We start from the raw sequence: 18,909 nt of genomic DNA, 5'->3' as shown, positions 1-18,909 counted from the left end.
GTGCTGGTTTTAACTAACGGATGTCAGCATGTTTTGCCCACGAACACACGGTCTGTGGTAACACACTGAAGTGCACAGACCCATTCACTTAAATGGGTCTACATGTGTAAGTGCCTCCGATACGTGAGAAAACTGTCACTACACATATGGGACACATTGACATCTGAAACAGCCCTGAGGCCAGTCTCACACGTCCAGATATTTCCGGTACTGGAAGAAACAGTCCCGGAGCTATCCGTGTCCATGTGTCCGTGTGTGCACGTAGGCCATCCGTGTGTCATCCGTGTGCTGTCCGTGTGTCCGTTTTTCTCGGCCATGTGCTGTCAGTGTGCTGTCCGTCTGCTGTCCATGTGTCCGTGTCTGTTTTTTGAAACTTTTTTTCAATTTTAACCCTATGAATTAAAAAACGCACACGGACGGCACACAGACAGCACACGGATGGTATCTGTGTGCCGTACGTGTTTACACGCACCCATTGACTTTAATGGGTCCGTGTGATCCGTGCGCTCCCACGAACACTGACACTTCTCCGTGTTTTGCACATGGACACAAGGTCCATGAAAACACACTGACATCTGCAGAGACTCATTCATTTTAATGTGTCTACGTGTGTCAGTGTCTCCTGTACGTGAGGAAACTGTCACAAAACGTACCGGAGCCACTGACTTGTGAAACCGGCCTAAGGGCTGTCCCACACGTCCAGATAATTCCGGTACCGGCCAAATCGGTACCGGAGTTATCCGTGTCCGTGTGTCCGTGAGCTCACGTAGGCCATCCGTGTGCTGTCCGTGTGCTGTCCGTGTGTCCGTTTTTGTCGTCCGTGTGCTGTCCGTGTGCTGTCCGTGTGCTGTCCGTGTGCATACGTATCACACACAAAGTTTGCAAGGCCCATATGAGGGGTTAAGGCTTTAATTAAAGGGTTTAAACTTGCAAAGCTGTGAGCCATTAATGATGATGTGTTTAAATAGTTCCTAAAAACTTTGCCACACTGACATATCATCATAGGGGTGTATGTTAGGACTCCTTAGGTGTCACAAATATGTCTACTGACAATGATGCGTTGTTGTGGCTGGCATGGCTTGTCTCACGTCGCTTTGGGGTTCGCAACCATATGCTTGAAGAGGCACCACAGCGCCAAAAGAGGCTATGGGTTCACCCTCTACTGTTGCTACGTGGGGCATATGGTCATTTTGCAAAATTATATAATGAACTGCGCAGGTACCCGGTGAAGTTTGTTGCTTTTTGTCGGCTTTCCATTCCCGGCTTTGACAACCTACTTCATGTTTTGCGGCCTTACCTTCTCAGACAAGACACCTGCATGAGACTCAGCATTTGTCCGGAGGAGCGTTTGCTTGTAACCTTGAGGTTAGTTTTTGGTTACTAAACATAATATTGCCAACAATAACGTGAAAACCATCGTAATGGGTTAAGTGTTTAGATCTCTAGTTAGTAATGTTCAAGGTCACTAGGTTATACGATGCCCATAATCCTGTCTGCAAAACATGTATTGTTTAACCCTTGACATAGAAATGATGACAAACACACACTTTGGATATGTCTTCTTACTAACAAGCCAATAGTATGGCCCCCAAACAAACTCTTAACATGGCCACTTTGGGAAATGTTCCTTATAATTGACACCTGTGTGGTGCATTAATGGGTGTGTGTTTTATTTGAGCAAACATATATTTTAGGTCTATCTGTGCTGGCTTACATTCACTATGTAATCCTTTTTAGAATTACCAACATAACCAACAATTGAGGGGAATTGTTTCACAGCCAAACTATGGTTTTGTTAACAGATTCCTGGCTACTGGACACTCATATTCATCACTTCATTTTGAGTTCCTCCTTGGCACATCAACCATAGCCGGGATTGTGCGCTCAACCTGTGATGTGATTTGGGACAAGCTCAAAAGTCGCCTCATGCCTCAGCCAAACACACAAGACTGGCTTCGGATTTCCCAGGGTTTCATGGAAGACACAGAGTTTCCAAACTGCATTGGTGCCCTGGATGGAAAACACATTCGTGTAAAAAAGCCGCCAAACTCTGGGTCACGTTTTTTTAATTATAAAAAATATTTTTCTGTTGTGCTCCTGGCTGTAGCTGACAGCAACTACTGTTTTGTTCTTGCTGACATTGGGGCATATGGGAGTGCCTCTGATGCTCGCATCTTTAGAGCTTCAAGATTAGCTCGGCGACTTGCTGAGACTAATCTAAATCTTCCACAACCATGTGTGCTTCCTGGTTCATCAGGCCCACCTGCACCATTTATCATGGTTGCTGATGAGGGTTTTGCACTCTCAAGGCACGTTATGAGACCCTTTCCACGTCGAGGTTTGGATAACCGGAGAAGAATTTTTAACACTCGACTGATGAAAGCCCGGCGATTGGTTGAGTGTGCTTTTGGAATCTTGACTTCAAGATGGCGTATATTTGAAACCCAAATCCAAATGCATCCCCAAAATGTACAGGCAGTCCTAAAGGCAACTGTTGTTTTGCATAATTTCTGCAGACAACAAGAACCGGCCTTGGATGATGTTGATGATGGGAGAGTGGTTAATGTGGCATTATCAGAGGATAGAGACCATGCTCCACGAGTATCTCAGTCTGCCCTTATAGTGAGGAATATTTTTGCAGATTATTTTTTATCACCAGAGGGTATTGTGCAATGGCAAATGGAGGAGCCCAACTAAAGTTACCCTTTTATTTTTTTTGGTTTGGTTTTTAAATAACCTTTTTTTTCTTAGTTAGGTCACAATTTGTTAGGGTCTCGCAAGGCAATGAGGACCCTTGACGTGGGTTGCGAGCTTACATTTGATGTGGGTACCTGATACATGTGTGTCTCTAAAACACATTGCTACCCATTACAAATAACTAATACCTCATTAATGTGTTTACTGGGGTTGTCCAAAATATCCCATGTCTGAAAGTCTTGATTTTTGCACATAATTGTGTCCTACAAACAAATAAATAAATAAAGGTACCGTCACACATAGCGACACTGCAGCGATCCAGACAACGATGCCAATCGCTGCAGCGTCGCTGTTTGGTCGCTGGAGAGCTGTCACACAGACCGCTCTCCAGCGAACAACGATGCCGAAGTTCCCTGGTAACCAGGGTAAACATCGGGTTGCTAAGCGCAGGGCCGCGCTTAGTAACCCGAGGTTTACCCTGGTTACCAGCGAAAAATAAACCAAAAAAAACCAGTACATACTCACCTGCGCATCCCCCGGTGTCCGCTTCCTGCACTGTGTGAGCGCCGGGCCTAACACCAGAGCGGTGACGTCACCGCTGTGCTTTCACTTTCACTTTAGGGCCGGCGCTAAGTCAGTGCAGGAAGCGGACGGCGGGGGACGCGAAGGTGAGTATGTGCTGTTTGTTTTTAAAAATTTTACACTGGTAACCAGGGTAAACATCGGGTTACTAAGCGCGGCCCTGAGCTTAGTAACCCAATATTTACCCTGGTTAACAGTGTCAAACATCGCTGGTATCGTTGCTTTTGCTGTCAAACACAACGATACACGGCGATCGGACAACCAAATAAAGTTCTGAACTTTAGTCAAGGACCAGCGACATCACAGCAGGATCCTGATCGCTGCTGCCTGGCAAACTAACCGATATCGCTAGCCAGGACGCTGCAACGTCACGAATCGCTAGCGAGATCGTTTAGTGTGACGGTACCTTAAGACCCGCCCTCATTGAGTGTGATTTTGCAGAAGAGTGTGTGACCGTTAGATCATGTTATTCAGACATACTGTAATCTAAATGTACATTTACAAAGCTACTTTGCCATGGAAAATAGATCAACGCAGTTGAGAGGCCGCATCTTTTACTAACTCACTGAGAGTCACTGTATCTGCGGGCATCACCACCATCTCATCCTTTCCCATTATTTGGAAGCCATGATGGATTCTTAATTCCAACATCCTTTATTTAAATTCTGTATTTGCAATATATGGATGAGTTACTGTGCCCTATTTTTTTGTTTTTTCTTGGTTTTGGGTTGGGAAAAATGTGTTACACCTTATGATTATGCTCATATCAATAAAGTAGTGTGCAAATTACATATACATTCTAAACTAAACAAGACATATTAACACTTGAACAATGTGTTTTATTTTTCAGCAAACACATTTAGTCAGCCAATTGTGTCGGACAAATCAAGCTAACTTTAACAACAAAAAACAAACAATACAGAGTTAGATTCCTTCTAAATCCACAAAGTCACCATGACTGGATACAGATTCATCTGTGTTATTTTCTGCGCTGACACGTTCAGGGCTGCTTGAGAGTGAGGGCATTTGTCCTGTAGTCACTGTGGGCTGGCATGTGCTTGTTTGAGGTGGTTCAGTGTGCAAAAATGATGCTGTTCCTGATGTAGATGGGGTATAAGGTTGCGTTTGGTCTGTTTCTTTCACAAATGTGGCCTCATCACTTTGTGGGTGAGGTAAAGTAGGTTGGGACTGACCAATCTGGCTCACATATGATTGTGAACTACTATAGGGCTCACCTCTTGCCATACGGTTTGGCGGAACAAATTGTGTGACCATAGGTGTCTGTTGCCTTGATGGCATATTGTAGGGATGTGGATTTGCAAACTGAGCACCACTAATATCACCCACAGACATGCTGGAGGACAGGGTTTCTGAATGTTGGCTGGAGTTGTGGCTTGCCTCAGACCTTTGCCAATATTGCTGAGTTGTGGCACGGGCATGAGGCACAGAGGAAGGCTCAGACATTTGTCCGTATTGCTGGCTACTGGCCCGTGAATAAGGCCCAGAGGTAGGATCGGACACTTGTCCGTATTGCTGGCTACTGGCCCGTGAATAAGGCCCAGAGGTAGGATCGGACACTTGTCCGTATTGCTGGCTACTGGCCCGTGAATAAGGCACAGAGGTAGGATCGGACACTTGTCCGTATTGCTGGCTACTGGCCCGTGAATAAGGCACAGAGGTAGGATCGGACACTTGTCCGTATTGCTGGCTACTGGCCCGTGAATAAGGCACAGAGGTAGGATCGGACACTTGTCCGTATTGCTGGCTACTGGCCCGTGAATAAGGCCCAGAGGTAGGATCGGACACTTGTCCGTATTGCTGGCTACTGGCCCGTGAATAAGGCACAGAGGTAGGATCGGACACTTGTCCGTATTGCTGGCTACTGGCCCGTGAATAAGGCACAGAGGTAGGATCGGACACTTGTCCGTATTGCTGGCTACTGGCACGTGAATGGGGCACAGAGGTAGGATCGGACATTTGTCCGTATTGCTGGCTACTGGCACGTGAATGGGGCACAGAGGTAGGATCGGACATTTGTCCGTATTGCTGGCTACTGGCACGTGAATGGGGCACAGAGGTAGGATCGGACCTTTGTCCAGAATCATGGGTGTAGCTATGGGCAGGAGGAAACCAAACTGGAGCAGTCCTTTGGGGATAACGAGGTCTTACAGCAGGAGGTGGAAGCATGGACGAGGGTGCAGGCCTTTCCTGTGTTTGTTGTGTACCTACATTTTGGTCATTTGTTATATTGGTAGCAGATGGCATCTGTATTTGATGTTGGGCAGCTCGCCATTGTTCAATGGGCCCTAGCACCTGGTTGGGTTCCTGCTCTCCTTGGCTAGCATCAATGAGGGTCAAGATTGCAGCACGTACTCGTTCCTGCCGTCCATCAGGAACTTTGCCAAGGCAAGGAGACAGTGAGCGACAAAACCTATCTACAGCCGTTTCTGGTGTCATGGAATTGAGTATGGATAAAACTCTAGCATCAATGAGCTCGGGCAGCATACGTGGCTGTTCCTGTCGCCTACTTCGCCTATCTCGGAGACTGTGTGTTAGATACATAGGTAGGTTTGCTGTTGATGCTGCCTGTGGTGCTGGGGCTGTTTGAGAATTGCTTTGGGATGCTGTTTGTGAAGTGCTTGGGGCTGTTGTTTGAGAAGTGCTTGGGGCTGCTGTTTGTGAAGTGCTTGGAGCTGCTGTTTGTGAAGTGCTTGGAGCTGCTGTTTGTGTGCTTCCAGGACCACCATCAGTGGAGGTTTCAGCAGCATCAGACACCTGATCATCAGGCTGTGTTGTGGGTGTCGGGTCTGCTGGGGCTTCGGTCTCCGATGCCGAGGTTCCTGGCATTGATGTGGCTGTTGGCGATTCATCCGAGTCCTCAAGGTTGTCATCAGTCCTATTAGCAAAGAACATTAACAGTTTAGTTCACAATGCTACCAAACTTTAACCAACATTTGTGAAATTTAGTTTTCGAAAACACTTTTGGATAATTTTGGAACATGTTTGTATTTAGTAATGGAACATATAAATATGATGATTTTTGTAAGCACAAATGTACTTTTGACAAATAACTATGGGTAAAATCTGACCCCGAATTTTGGAACATGGTGAAGCTTTGGAAATGTGTTAAAATACCGTGTAGTTATTTGACTATAAAGAGTTGATTAATCCATTTCCCTGAAAAAGGCAAAATTTGGAAGGTAGTCAAATCCACAAACCTTTATTGAAACAAATCCCTAAAATAGTCGATACCAATAGTAGTCAGCTGAAGACTAAGAACACGTTTGTGTTTGAAACGCGTACAGCGAGGGCTGATATGTGATACTATGCCTAAGCAACTATTGGTATCGACTATTTTAGGGATTTGTTTCAATAAAGGTTTGTGGATTTTAATGCTTACTAATTTTGCCTTTTTCAGGGAAATGGATTAATCAATTCTTTGGGCTTCTACCACGTCCTGGCCTGGACGTTTTCCCTGCTCGGATGTTTGTATCACTTGTGTATCCCTGTTGTGTAATCATAAAAATTAAACCACCAAAAAAAGGTAATTTAATATGTTTGTACAATCATACTCAGTCACACTTACTGATTTAGCTCCATGATTGGGCGAAGAAAGGATAAGTTGCGGGAGAAAACATATTTCCTCTTTTTTGTGGCACCTGCTGTGGAGGGTAGGGGATTAAATTCCCGCCGAAATTGGTCCCTGGCTGAGCGCCATCGCCGTTTCACCAAATCAACTGTAGGAAAAGTAGAGACACAACAAGTCACATTCCCACAAATAAATACATATTCCTTAAACAACACAATGTGTTAATCTGTGTTATAGTTTAAAAGTATTATGCTTGTGATCATCATGCCTGGCTGGAAATTAATTTTTGAATCCAAAAACCAAAAAATTTATGAGTTAGAATTGTGTGACCATTTAGCACCATGTCGTAATGTTTACAAGTAAGATCTAAATAGCATGCGAACTGTTTGGAACGCTTGCACAAAACATAGGCTGCATGACTGTGTGTGTCTAACAACACAAACATTAACACAAGTTGCATTGGCCATTAGACATATGTAAGGGCTTGCCTTGTGTGAATAATTGCGGATGATGGCATTAATTAAGTGGAAACATTTGCTTTCAATCAGTCACACACACAAACTGTGCTGTGGCCAGCAAGACATATTAAAATCAAACACTACATTTTTAACAAAATCCTGGTTTGGTGCTGACCAAAACAGGCAGCACATGTTGATCCTTACATGTTTTACATTATCTTTTAACAGAAATTGAAAAATCTCAAAAAGGAAAAGAGACTTTGTTGGCCTAATGCATATTGATCTGTATGTATTGCAACAACTATTGTTTGTTTAATATGATGTGATTTATATATATCTGCATGCATATTGTTCACATGTCAACAAAGTTCCCCAAAAAAAAAAAAACTCATTTAGAGACAGGATGCTCCTCCTCCTCCTTCCCTGTGAGCACATTTTCTTGTGTGTGGAATTGAAAGTGAAAGTAACAGCAGATCTCTCTCAGAAACCAGATTTATCCTATTCTCATGTTGAATGCTGAATGTTCTTAGTTCTTAATAAATGAACATTATCCGTTGAAAGTTGGGGACATCACGCTGATTAACCCGCTGCTACCAGACTTTAAGGGCTTGACTTTTGGCATATAGTCCAACAGTCAAGTTCAAAATCTGAACCCAGAAAACATTGTAAAGCATAAGAGCAAATAATGTTAGACATCTATGGAGATATGCTTGAATACAGTTCACTTTGCAAAATCTCATGTAGCATGTTTTGGAACAGCAGGGAAATGTGTGCCAAAAATGCAGGTTGTGAACATGCCAGACAACTATGCCTTCAGTTACCCAGGTATTCTTTAGTTTGTCCTAACATGACAAAACCAATTTTCCCATAAATGCAAAAAACCATAAAATGCTGGCAGCAACACACAAGGCATTATTGAACAATTATAAACATGCATGCTTCAGGCAAAAAGAATCAATCAAACACAGGGAACATACTGGAAAGTAGTAAGAATCTTGTAAAGTGTATATGATAAGGTCCATGTAAATATAAATATTAAGAACACATAAGCCCAATGGTTAGGATGTTAAGACATGGACCCTAACATATATAATTCACAATATGATTTTTTGGCATATTTTTCACATAAATTTCGGTTTAAGACAACAAGGAACACCTATGGGGAAACTTACCAAACTTTGCCTGCTTGGCGGGTGAATATGTGGACCAACCACGTCTGGGGTACAGCTGCGCAGCTACAGCAAACCAAGCCCGTTCAATGGCCAGCCTGTCATGATATCCTTCACAGCGTGTGTCCCACAGTTGAGGATGTTGCTCCACCAAAGTTATTAGTCGCTCTGTGTCCACCCGAGGAGGCATAATATTAGGCTGTCAGCAGAGTCTGAAGATGCCAGCACTGTGATAAGTTCACAACTTCACCTCAGAGGCTAAAATGAAGTCTAGACTGATGTTTAGCTTTGTCCCAATCAATGTCTAGACACCTGTCTGGTAATTGCTACAATTGCTTCAAATGTTAACCCTAAAATTTGGCAAACGCACACGGACCGCACACGGACGGCACACGGACGTCATCCGTGTGCGGTACGTGTTTACACGCACCCATTGACTTTAATGGGTCCGTGTGAGGTCCGTGTGATCCGTGCGCTCCCACGAACACTGACATGTCTCCGTGTTTGGCACACGGACACACGGTCCGCACACGGTCCGCACAAAATCAATGACATCTGAACAGATGCATTGATTTTTATGTGTCTACGTGTGTCAGTGTCTCCGGTACGGGAGGAAACTGTCACCTCACGTACCGGAGCCACTGACGTGTGAAACCGGCCTAAGACTGTGTAAGGACACACCTTTTGGTAAAGGGTATAGTAGCATTCAGGTTTCAATTTATTCATACATTTTTAGGTGGAATAACAGAGGAACAAGATTGTAAACTGTAAGTTTATCTATGAGGTCTAATTATAGCTACTTTTAGTATTTTACTTGAAGAGGAGGAGATGTGGTTTGCAGGATTTCTCACATTTACATGCAATGAATATTATAATGTAGCTCCAGCCATGTATACCTTTATGATTTTTTTTTGTTTTTTTGTATGCAAGAGATTTTAGTGATTTTGGTGACTACCTTGGAGGCTTTGCACCCATCTCTACATGGAAAAAAATACTGCTTTGATTTTTCTATTTCTAACTCTACGACAGCTGTGTGTTATGTTTGTCCCCAGGACATTCACCACCAATCTGTCTTCAATATACACCCTTCAAACATTTATCTTTGTTTTATCTTATTTTCCCAAGACGCACATGGGGGTCATTGGACGGAAAGATGGAATATATTGTTTTTCGCAGCTTTAAGCTACAAATAAAAGAGTACACCATGGGTGACACGCAGTACTCAGCGGTATTGAGCTTCCAGCTGATATCACTGATACAAGAAGCCCCATAACATCGTCCCGCGCAGTACATATTTACACCCCCTACAGTACGTTAGTATGGGTATATACTTACATATGTGTATACAGTATATGGATGTCACTGGAATAAGTAGGGAATCTAGTGAAGATCTCATTTTTTTTTTCCACTCTTATAAATTGCTTTCCCCATTAATTGTTTCCATGGAAACTCTGAATTTCTCTGATAAGGGGTGTCTTGTGTTTTTAAATGGAAGTCTTAACAATAAATTGCTGACTGCGGTGTAGGAAGGTTTCAGGATCACCACTTGATTTGTTTTCTCTTCCCCACTTTCCACGTCTGCTTTTCAGATGCACTTTTAATGTTTATTAACAATGCACAAATAATAGATGCAATTAGATGCATACCACTAAAAAGGAGAGTCATTAATGTTGCTGCATAATTGCACGGTTAAGCAGTTATGTGATCGAGTCAAACAAAAAAATGCAAAGTAGTCATTTTGCAGCCAAGAGCTTCTTAGCAGCACTACACATTAATAATCAAGTTATAAAAAGCAGTGATCTCAGACGTGCTGCTGGAAACTAATTGGGTCAGGTAGCTAAATATGTGATTTTACCAAAACAGCGCGGAATACTGCTATCTGGGCAGATTACAAAGATGTACAAAGATGTTGACAAAGTCCTGGGGCTTTTTTTTTTTTTTAGAGATTAATGTAATGCCCAAACTCATTAGAGAGTATTTTCTCCTAAACTGAGAAAAAGAAAAAAAATAATGTAAGTATAAGCCCTTGTGGTGTCCTCTTACTGAGCTGACACTTAGCTAATATCTGTTTCAAAGACATCTGAAGGACAACCGTGATGGCTGATACTTCACACAGCAGTCGTCATCAAGCAAACACACAGCAGTCGTCATCAAGCAAAGTCATGCAGCAATATGTTATCTTACATCTATATGGGGCATTAAAAAAGGTAAAAAATCCAAAATTTACCGTACTTGCAGAGTTGCTGCACATATTGCTGTGGATTTCCCTTATGCATTAGGGCAGGTGACGACCATATATTCCCAAAAGCAGTCCGATTACGCCAATCACACTGTGATCAGAGTATGGTCACAGTGGGATCCGTTTTTCTCCCAGTCTGTCAGTGAAAATTAGACCACACTCGGATGACATCCGAGCGCGATCCAATGTTTTCCACAGACATGAATGGGTGAGGCCATCCGATCGTCGGAGGCAAATCGTGCATGGGGCGATTTTTTATTTTTTTTCCTCTGACCACTGGACATGAGAAGAAATTTGCAGAGCAAACTTGGATGGCACACACCCATTCAAGGCTATGGGTACATGCAATTCATCGAACTGCACTCGTATGACATCCGAGTGCAATCAGAGTTTCATGGACTCACAGAATGGAGAAATTTTGTTCTCCATCTTCTCCTCACCTGTGCTACAGTTCTCTCATCCAAGATAAATTTAGCACAATAAGCTGACGCTCTGAACAGAGTTTGATTGGAGTGTCATTACCATAATCGATCGGATTCTCTTGGAGGAACAAATCTATGCACATGTGACCCTAGCGTAAAGGTGGCCATACACATTACATGAACACTAGTGAAATAGGTATGAGGGTCCTGACTGTTTCAAGGCAGCAGAAGTCTGGGGAAAGAAGGATTGGACATGCTTGATAAGCCATCGAGAATATAGACATACCTGACAAATCCAAGCATGCATGTAAATGGGATAGTCAGGAGGAACAGGTCTTTGGTCAACCGCTATGACAGGTACATGGCCACCTTAAATCAATGGTCTTCAACTTCATGAACTTCAAAGTAACATCCATAAATGGCTACTAGAATAATGCATATGCTATAATATGTCCACATCAGTGATGAGCGAGCTTGCTCTGATAAGGTGTTATCTGAGCATGCTCGAGTGCTAATACAGCATTTCAGCGTGCTCTAATACTATTGCTGTGACTGAGTGTCTCGTGGCTGTTAGACAGCAGCAACACATGCAGGGATTTCCTGTTTGTTAGGCAATTCCTGCATGTGAGACATGCAGCCATGGACACTCAAAAATAGTATTAGAGCACTCCAAAGATGCTCTATTAGCACTCGAGCATGCTCAGATAACACCTTATCCGAGCACACTCGCTCATCACTAGTCCACATCCTAAATGGCTTGAATACATGTATAAGTTTGGGCTTCAGGCTGATAGGACAAAGGCTAGAAACCTGTAACAGAATGAGCCTTTACTATGTTTCTTGTGCGTCGTCCGCCTTAAATCATATATAGGCTCTGATCTGACATTTCATCAGGACGCAAGTACATTTGAAATGTTTCCACACTGAAGTCCATGTGCCAAAATAAAACACGGCAGCTGCGGTATAAGTACAGCACAATTGCATTTGGCGCTGATCTTGTTCTGGATTATCGGATTTGTCCATCACTGAAGTCACCTCCACTGTTATAAAATACCATTAAAAACGTAGCTCATGTTCTGAACTTGACACTTTACGTCTACATTATACCTCTGAATTTGGTCCTTTAAAAAAATAAAAACAAAGCGGTGACTTAAAACGGTACATATCCCATGTGGGATTATTATGAATTCTAGCAACATTTTGCAGAAATGAAGGGCATTCCTAATATTATAAGATAAGCCGTGACGTTGAATGCCACGTCCTTATTTCATGCATGACCTTTATTACCATGCATGATGGCCCTGCTGCCTGTCAATGGCTCCTGCCCTTATTTCATGTGACTGTGAGGCTGTGTGCACACGTTGCAGTTTTTTCGCTATAAAAACGCGATGAAAATGCATTAAAAACGCATACATATGTGCAGAGCCCCAGAGTCCTGGTCGTTGCAGTACTGATGCTCCGCCGCTAAGGGGGGCTATGGTACGTCTGATGGCACTGAAGGAGTTCACCTGACCAGGTATCACAGACACCAATACACTTCACAGTCTGGCCTCCAGGGGGAGCTAAGGGTGCTATGTATTAGGCCACTCCTCACAATCTGGTAAAACTGGGGGTTAGAGAGGAAGTTAGGGAGAAGCTGACTGGGTTGGAACCAGGCAACATCCTGTTGCAGAGGGTGTTGCAGGGGAAAATTCAGGGGGGTCCCTGTCAGGGGTGGGATCCTGACAGAGGCCTAGCGAACAGAGAGAACGTTACGGGACCGCGCCTGCACTTGATCACGGTGGTACCCCAAGAAAGGACAAGAAGCGAGGTTTATTGTGCTGAGTGAGAAACGAGATCGACGCAACAAGGAGAAACACCAGTAGGAGTCGTGGTGTAAGACGAGGCAACATCCTACTGAGGCGCGTAGCCGGTGGCCGGAACGCCGAGGAAGTATCGAGCTCCAGGCCTTACTTCAAACCTACGGCAGGACAGTCAGTTATAGGCGGGCTGTCTCACTCAAATCACCTAAGAAGACATAGGGGGCAACAACTGGAGAGGGGCGACACTAGGGTCCCGGAAGAGCTCCGAGCCTACCCGTCATACGGGTGCGTCCTAGCCATATCATCTGGGGGACGAAGCAGAACATCATAATCGAGTTGTGAGGGAACTTCAGAAACAGACACAACAGTTGTGGGGACTATCCCGTAAGCACAGGGGGCAACAACTGGAGAGGGGCGACACTAGGGTCCCGGAAGAGCTCATACTATCCCGTAAGCACAGCAGGGGAGGACCACAACACACAAGCGCTAGAAGGTAGGTACAGATTTCCACCTTCAAAGGGAACTCCGGAGGTGCCATCGGACCGGCCGGACTCCCACAGCCCGGTTAACCGTATTCCGGACTGAGGATCCTGAGGCCTTCAGTAAAGAGGTAAAGAGACTGCAACCTGGTGTCCTCGTTATTTACTGCGACCTGCACCGCACCACAACATCATCACCACCCACACCTTTCATTGGGCGCCCCTCAGCAGGGTCACGGACCGGGTCTAGCCACCGTGACAACCCCAAGACCGAGACTCAGAGGCCCGGTACCGGGTACCCCTCGACCCTGCGGCAGTGGGGGCGCTACATATGCATCCTATCATTTAGAATGCATTCTGCAATTTTTGTGCACATGATGCGTTTTTTTCCACGAAAAAGATGCATCGCGGCAACAAACGCAGCATGTTCATTAATCTTGCGTTTTTTTCGCGTTTTTACCACTATATAATGCATTGGGAAAGCTCCGGAAAAAACGATTAAAAAAAAAAAACACGCAAAAAACACAAAAAAAAAACGCATGCGGTTTTCTTCAGGAATATTCTGCAACAAATTCTTACGTGTTCACATACCCTGAACATTCTTGGCAGCAACCTCTATCTCCACTGTATTTTCCTACCTCCATAGCTGAACTATCCAAATGTTAGACTCACCTCATTAAGCCGGTTTCACACGTCAGTTTCCTCACGTACCGGAGCCACTGACACACGTAGACACATTAAAATCAATGCATCTGTGCAGATGTCATTGATTTTTTGCGGACCGTGTCTCCGTGTGCCAAACACGGAGACATGTTAGTGTTCGTGGGAGCGCACGTATTACACGGACCCATTAAAGTCAATGGGTCCGTGTAAAACACGTACCGCACACGGACGTTCTCCGTGTGCCGTGCAGGAGACAGCGCTCCAGTAAGCGCTGTCCCCCCCACATGGTGCTGAAGCCGCCATTCATATCTTCTGTGCAGCAGCGTTTGCTGCAAAGAAGATATGAATAATCCATTTTTTTAGTGGTATTTCGTGTTTAAAATAAAGCTCCATGTCCCCACCCCCTGTGCGCCCCCCCGTTGTTCTGAAAATACTCACCCGGCTCCCTCGTTGGCTGTCGCTGCTTCCTGTCCTGGCCGCACCTTCTCCTGTATGCGGTCACGTGGGGCCGCCGATTACAGTCATGAATATGCGGCTCCACCTCCCATAGGGGTGGAGCCGCATATTCATTACTGTAAATGAGCGGCCCCACGTGACCGCATACAGGAGAAGCTGCGGCCAGGACAGGACACTGCGAGGGAGGCGGGTGAGTATTTTCAGAACAGCGGGGGGGGGGGGGGGGCGCGCACAGGGGGTGGGGACATGGAGCTTTATTTTAAACACGAAATACCACTAAAAAAATGGATTATTCATATCTTCTTTGCAGCAAACGCTGCTGCACAGAAGATATGAATCGCGGCTTCAGCACGATGCAGGGGACAGCGGTAAACTGTAGCGCTGTCTCTCCTGCACGGTCCGTGTGGTACCCAGGCGGCACACGGCTGCCGCACGTGTGCCACACGGATGGGCTCACGGACACGGATAGCTCCAGTACCGATTTTTTCCGGTACTAGGGTCATTCCATGTCAAGTGAACCAATGATTTTTACCACTGTATTTTTAATTCTTTGGAGATTTTGTTATTTGGTAATAGTGTGTCAGAGAATGCAAAATGTGAAGAAAAAAAAATTCTAGATATTTTTTTTTTATTTTTTATTGATTTTCAAAGTTCGGAAAAAGTGCGAATTTCGGTGTTGCCTGCCCTTACATTTCTCCCCATAACTCAGGCTAGAAAAGCCATAGAGAAACAAAATAAACACCATTCTACTCAGAACTGTACAGGCTTTCACCAGATATGTCACACGAGTATCTTTAATAATATTTTACCTATGCGAACGCAAGCGCAAAACTTTAAAACGCATTTCCGAAAAAAAGTTTAATTTAAAAATTTCAAAAACTGCGCATGTGCCTGTTATGCTCCTAGCCACTTCTGCACCAAAATACAAGCTGGGATCGTGATGGGATCATATTTTAAAAAATAAAACTATTACAGTGTCAGTTCAAAAATCTTGATTTCAGGTCTGTTCAGCCTGTGGTGTAGAAGTGTGGGGTCCATATTTACCAAATAATCCAAGATTGTTAGATATTACGGTATTATTTTATTATGTTAGAGCTTAGAAGCAGGAGAGGACAGAGGAGAAAGCTTTGTTAGGGCCCAACCTGAGATTAAACAGGGGTAGACGGTGACTGCAGAGCAGATGACAGGCCGGCAGCTCCGGCCTCCAGAGGCCGTATTCACACCAAATCTGAACACCCAGGCAACTCCTCAAATGGAGGGAGAAAAATACTCTTAACATCCAGTTCATGTATTGTACAAACCAGGACTACGGGGAGGAGGAGGAGAGTTTGTGAAAACATCGGTTACAGGAAGCAGAACCCATCACAGGGACTCAGCAATACCGGACTGTCATCCCATGTAGTGGAAATAAAGACAGTGACGTCCATGAAGTGGTAGAAGGCGGCACAAGATCGGCAATGGATGACACAACTGGTGATGTGACCTGTGAATATGATCGGCGCTGGCGGCTACTGGACTCTCCAAAGATTGTGAAAATGAAGATGTAGAAAGGACTTTTCTGCACCTTCTGGTCCAGCGCCGTCCTTTGTGTACCCAAGAAAATCAGACATTGTAAAAGTGAACAAAAATCAGATATAACTCAGGTGGAGCCGAGCACCATGACAGCCGCACATACTCTGACACAGAAGGAAACGGCCATTGCTAGTGAGCGCTTATGGGCAAGATGGCATTTCACCCACTAGAAGGGACACACTGATGATAGAAGCCCAGTGTAAAAACCTACTATTGTTTGATTAGTTCATATTTTATAGTACGAGGATTTAACTACTGGACTATTCTTCTTAAACACTTCAGAAATGACATGTTTAGTGATATAGTAGAAAAAAAAATGTTCCATGTATAAATAGGTGGTAGAAATATTGGTTCTTTTAATCTTGTTTTTAACATATAATTAGGATCAGACTGTATTTAGAAAATCACACCTGAGGATATGATCACGTTTTTTCTTTTGGCTTGTTCAATGAATTCAGGTTGAAAATGCTGAGCAAATTGTGTTATGATGATAAAGATGTATTTATTCTGGCACTTTGGTATTTGTTTTTTGCGTTTCTTTATTGTTACATATAAATGTTGAATGCAATAAGTTGTAATTTGAAAAGAAAAAGGGAAGAAACTCACACAAACATAAAATCAGATGATTCAAGGCTTAAAAAAAAATACAAATGTGATAGGTCCCAAGTTGAATCCCTGTACAAATATAAATAAGGACACAAGTAACACACATGCATGTTTTCACAATTTTAAAACATACGTGTTTTTCAGAATTGCGCATCAAAATGTTTAATTTGATTTCACCAAAACAAAATATAAAGAAACATAGTCTTGTGACATATCAAATGAAAGCCGGTACCGTTCTGAGAAAAATGATGCATCTCCCGCCTCTATATCTTAATTCTAGCCCGAGATATGATAAAAAATGTAAAGCCATACCAGGCCAAAATCTGCGCTTTTTCAAAACTTTAAAAATCTGTAAAAAATTAACTGATGAAGAAAAAAATTCTAAACTTTTAATTTGTAATTAACTAAAGTTGTACTTCATAAAAACAAAAAATAAAAAAAATCTAAAGACGTCAGGTAAAAAAATATTCATATTTGGATCACTTGATATGGAATGACCCGGTACCGGAATTATCTGGACGTGTGAGACTGGCCTTAGGAAGACCTGGAGCCAGCCAGGTACCTCTGAGCGCCTCTCAAGAGTTCGGTTCAAGGGGGGCGTGGCCTGCATGCAGACTAGAGAAGCAGCATAAGGCCGGAGACACACTGGTGCGAGATACGGCCGAGTCTCGCTGGTTAAAAGCAAGCTGTGGCACCTGCACTCCGGAGCGGAGCGTGCGGCTCCATAGCAATACATGGAGCCGCACGCTCAGCTCCGGAATGCAGGTGCCACAGCTTGCTTTTAACCAGCGAGACTCGGCCGTCTCTCGCACCAGTGTGTCTCCGGCCTAACTCACAGGCTCCTGCTACTCCGGACTTAAACCGGCTAATATCAGCACTTTTTATTATCTCTTCTCCTCTCTGTGCACTGTAACGGCTCCTGGAAGATCTTGGGCACATGATGACCCGAGGGAGATCGCAGAAACGCAGTTCCCCACCGAGGCTCCCAGATTTCTTCCCCAGAAGACAGTCTGCACATGCGGCAGGTAAAATGGCAGCAGCTTCCCCCTCGGCTTCCTCCCACTCATCTGGTGGCTCTGGAGGGAGGGAGACATCTGAGACTCTTAGCAACTTGTCTCCTATTACTAAAGGAGACATGAAGGAATTTTTAGCCTCCATCCGTGCTTCTCTAAAGGAAGACATGCAGTCTATGTTGCAAGAGATTAGGGGGGAAGTCTCATCCTTGGGGGAGAGGACTGCACATGTTGAGAGCAAGATGGCCGAATATGCCACAGCTATAAATGCTTTAGTGGATGAAAACAAAGCTTTGAGGGAGGATATGGATATGGTACAAGATAAGATGCATGACTTGGAAGATAGATCACGGAGAAATAATGTACGTGTCAGGGGTATACCAGAGGACATTCCAGACAAAGATCTAGCTGACTTTTTAATTAAGTTCATGCAATCTGTGCTCCCTTCCTTGCTCCCCAGGGATTTCCTAATTGATAGGATACATAGACTCCCTAAGCCACGGCATGTGAACCCAGCCTTGCCCAGAGACACTTTGGCGCGCGTACATTTCTATTCTACCAAAGACGCCTTCATGCAGAAGATGAGGAAAACCCCTGAGCTCCCTGCTGAATACCATGGCTTACAAGTGTTCTCTGACTTATCAGCGCCCACACTGGCAAGGAGGCGAGAATTTGCTCATGTCTGTAAAGCACTACGTGATGTTCATATCCGATACAAATGGGGATTCAACCCTGTCAAGCTGATAATTTCCTATGAAGGTCGTGGTGTAGTCTGCCAATCTCCCAAGCAGGCTGAGATCATGCTAACTGAATGGAAGATTTCCTTCACTCCCCGTCAGAATCCGACAGGAAAGAAAATTGCTCAGGACTGGTTTCAAACTTGAAGAGGAGAATGAGTTGCTGTCCGGATGCAGGACTATGCTGTGAGGGTGCTGCTGATCTTATATTCTGTTTCTCTATTTTTTTTTTATTTTTTTTTTCTCCACCTTTTTTTCTCTGCTCCAGCACCCCGTCCAAGATAACTCCTGGTTATTTTTACCTGTTTGGGAGTGACTCTTGGAATTGCCCTGAGCTGGCATCCACCTACGGTCTAGGACTGACCTTTTAGATGTTTATCGCCTGACCAGCCTGGCCTTTGGCCTAGTGGCTACATGACTTTGTG

The 18,909-nt window shown here is 44.2% G+C and overlaps 1 protein-coding gene across 1 annotated transcript; it reads right to left on the bottom strand.

The window, feature by feature from the left end:
* Nucleotides 1-4,203: 4,203 nt before the first annotated feature.
* On the bottom strand, nucleotides 4,204-8,625 carry LOC143808964 (uncharacterized). The gene is made up of 4 exons (XM_077292142.1): nucleotides 8,499-8,625; nucleotides 6,866-7,016; nucleotides 5,182-6,175; nucleotides 4,204-4,698 (listed from the first exon to the last, which is right to left on the bottom strand). Exons 2-4 carry the CDS (start codon nucleotides 6,877-6,879, stop codon nucleotides 4,204-4,206), a joined length of 1,503 nt encoding a protein of 500 aa, XP_077148257.1. The 5' UTR covers nucleotides 6,880-7,016; nucleotides 8,499-8,625.
* Nucleotides 8,626-18,909: the final 10,284 nt, after the last annotated feature.

The sequence above is a fragment of the Ranitomeya variabilis genome, chromosome 2 (genome assembly GCF_051348905.1).
Source record: "Ranitomeya variabilis isolate aRanVar5 chromosome 2, aRanVar5.hap1, whole genome shotgun sequence".
Classification (NCBI taxonomy): domain Eukaryota; kingdom Metazoa; phylum Chordata; class Amphibia; order Anura; family Dendrobatidae; genus Ranitomeya; species Ranitomeya variabilis.
The sequence above is the reverse complement of the archived record's forward strand: the minus strand, read 5'-3'. Positions and strand labels throughout refer to the sequence as shown.

Coding starts and splice junctions, on each gene's coding strand:
- LOC143808964 (XM_077292142.1), bottom strand. Junction 4,699..5,181: donor AAGTGTCCGATCCTACCTCT/GTGCCTTATTCA, acceptor GCCACAACTCAG/CAATATTGGCAAAGGTCTGA.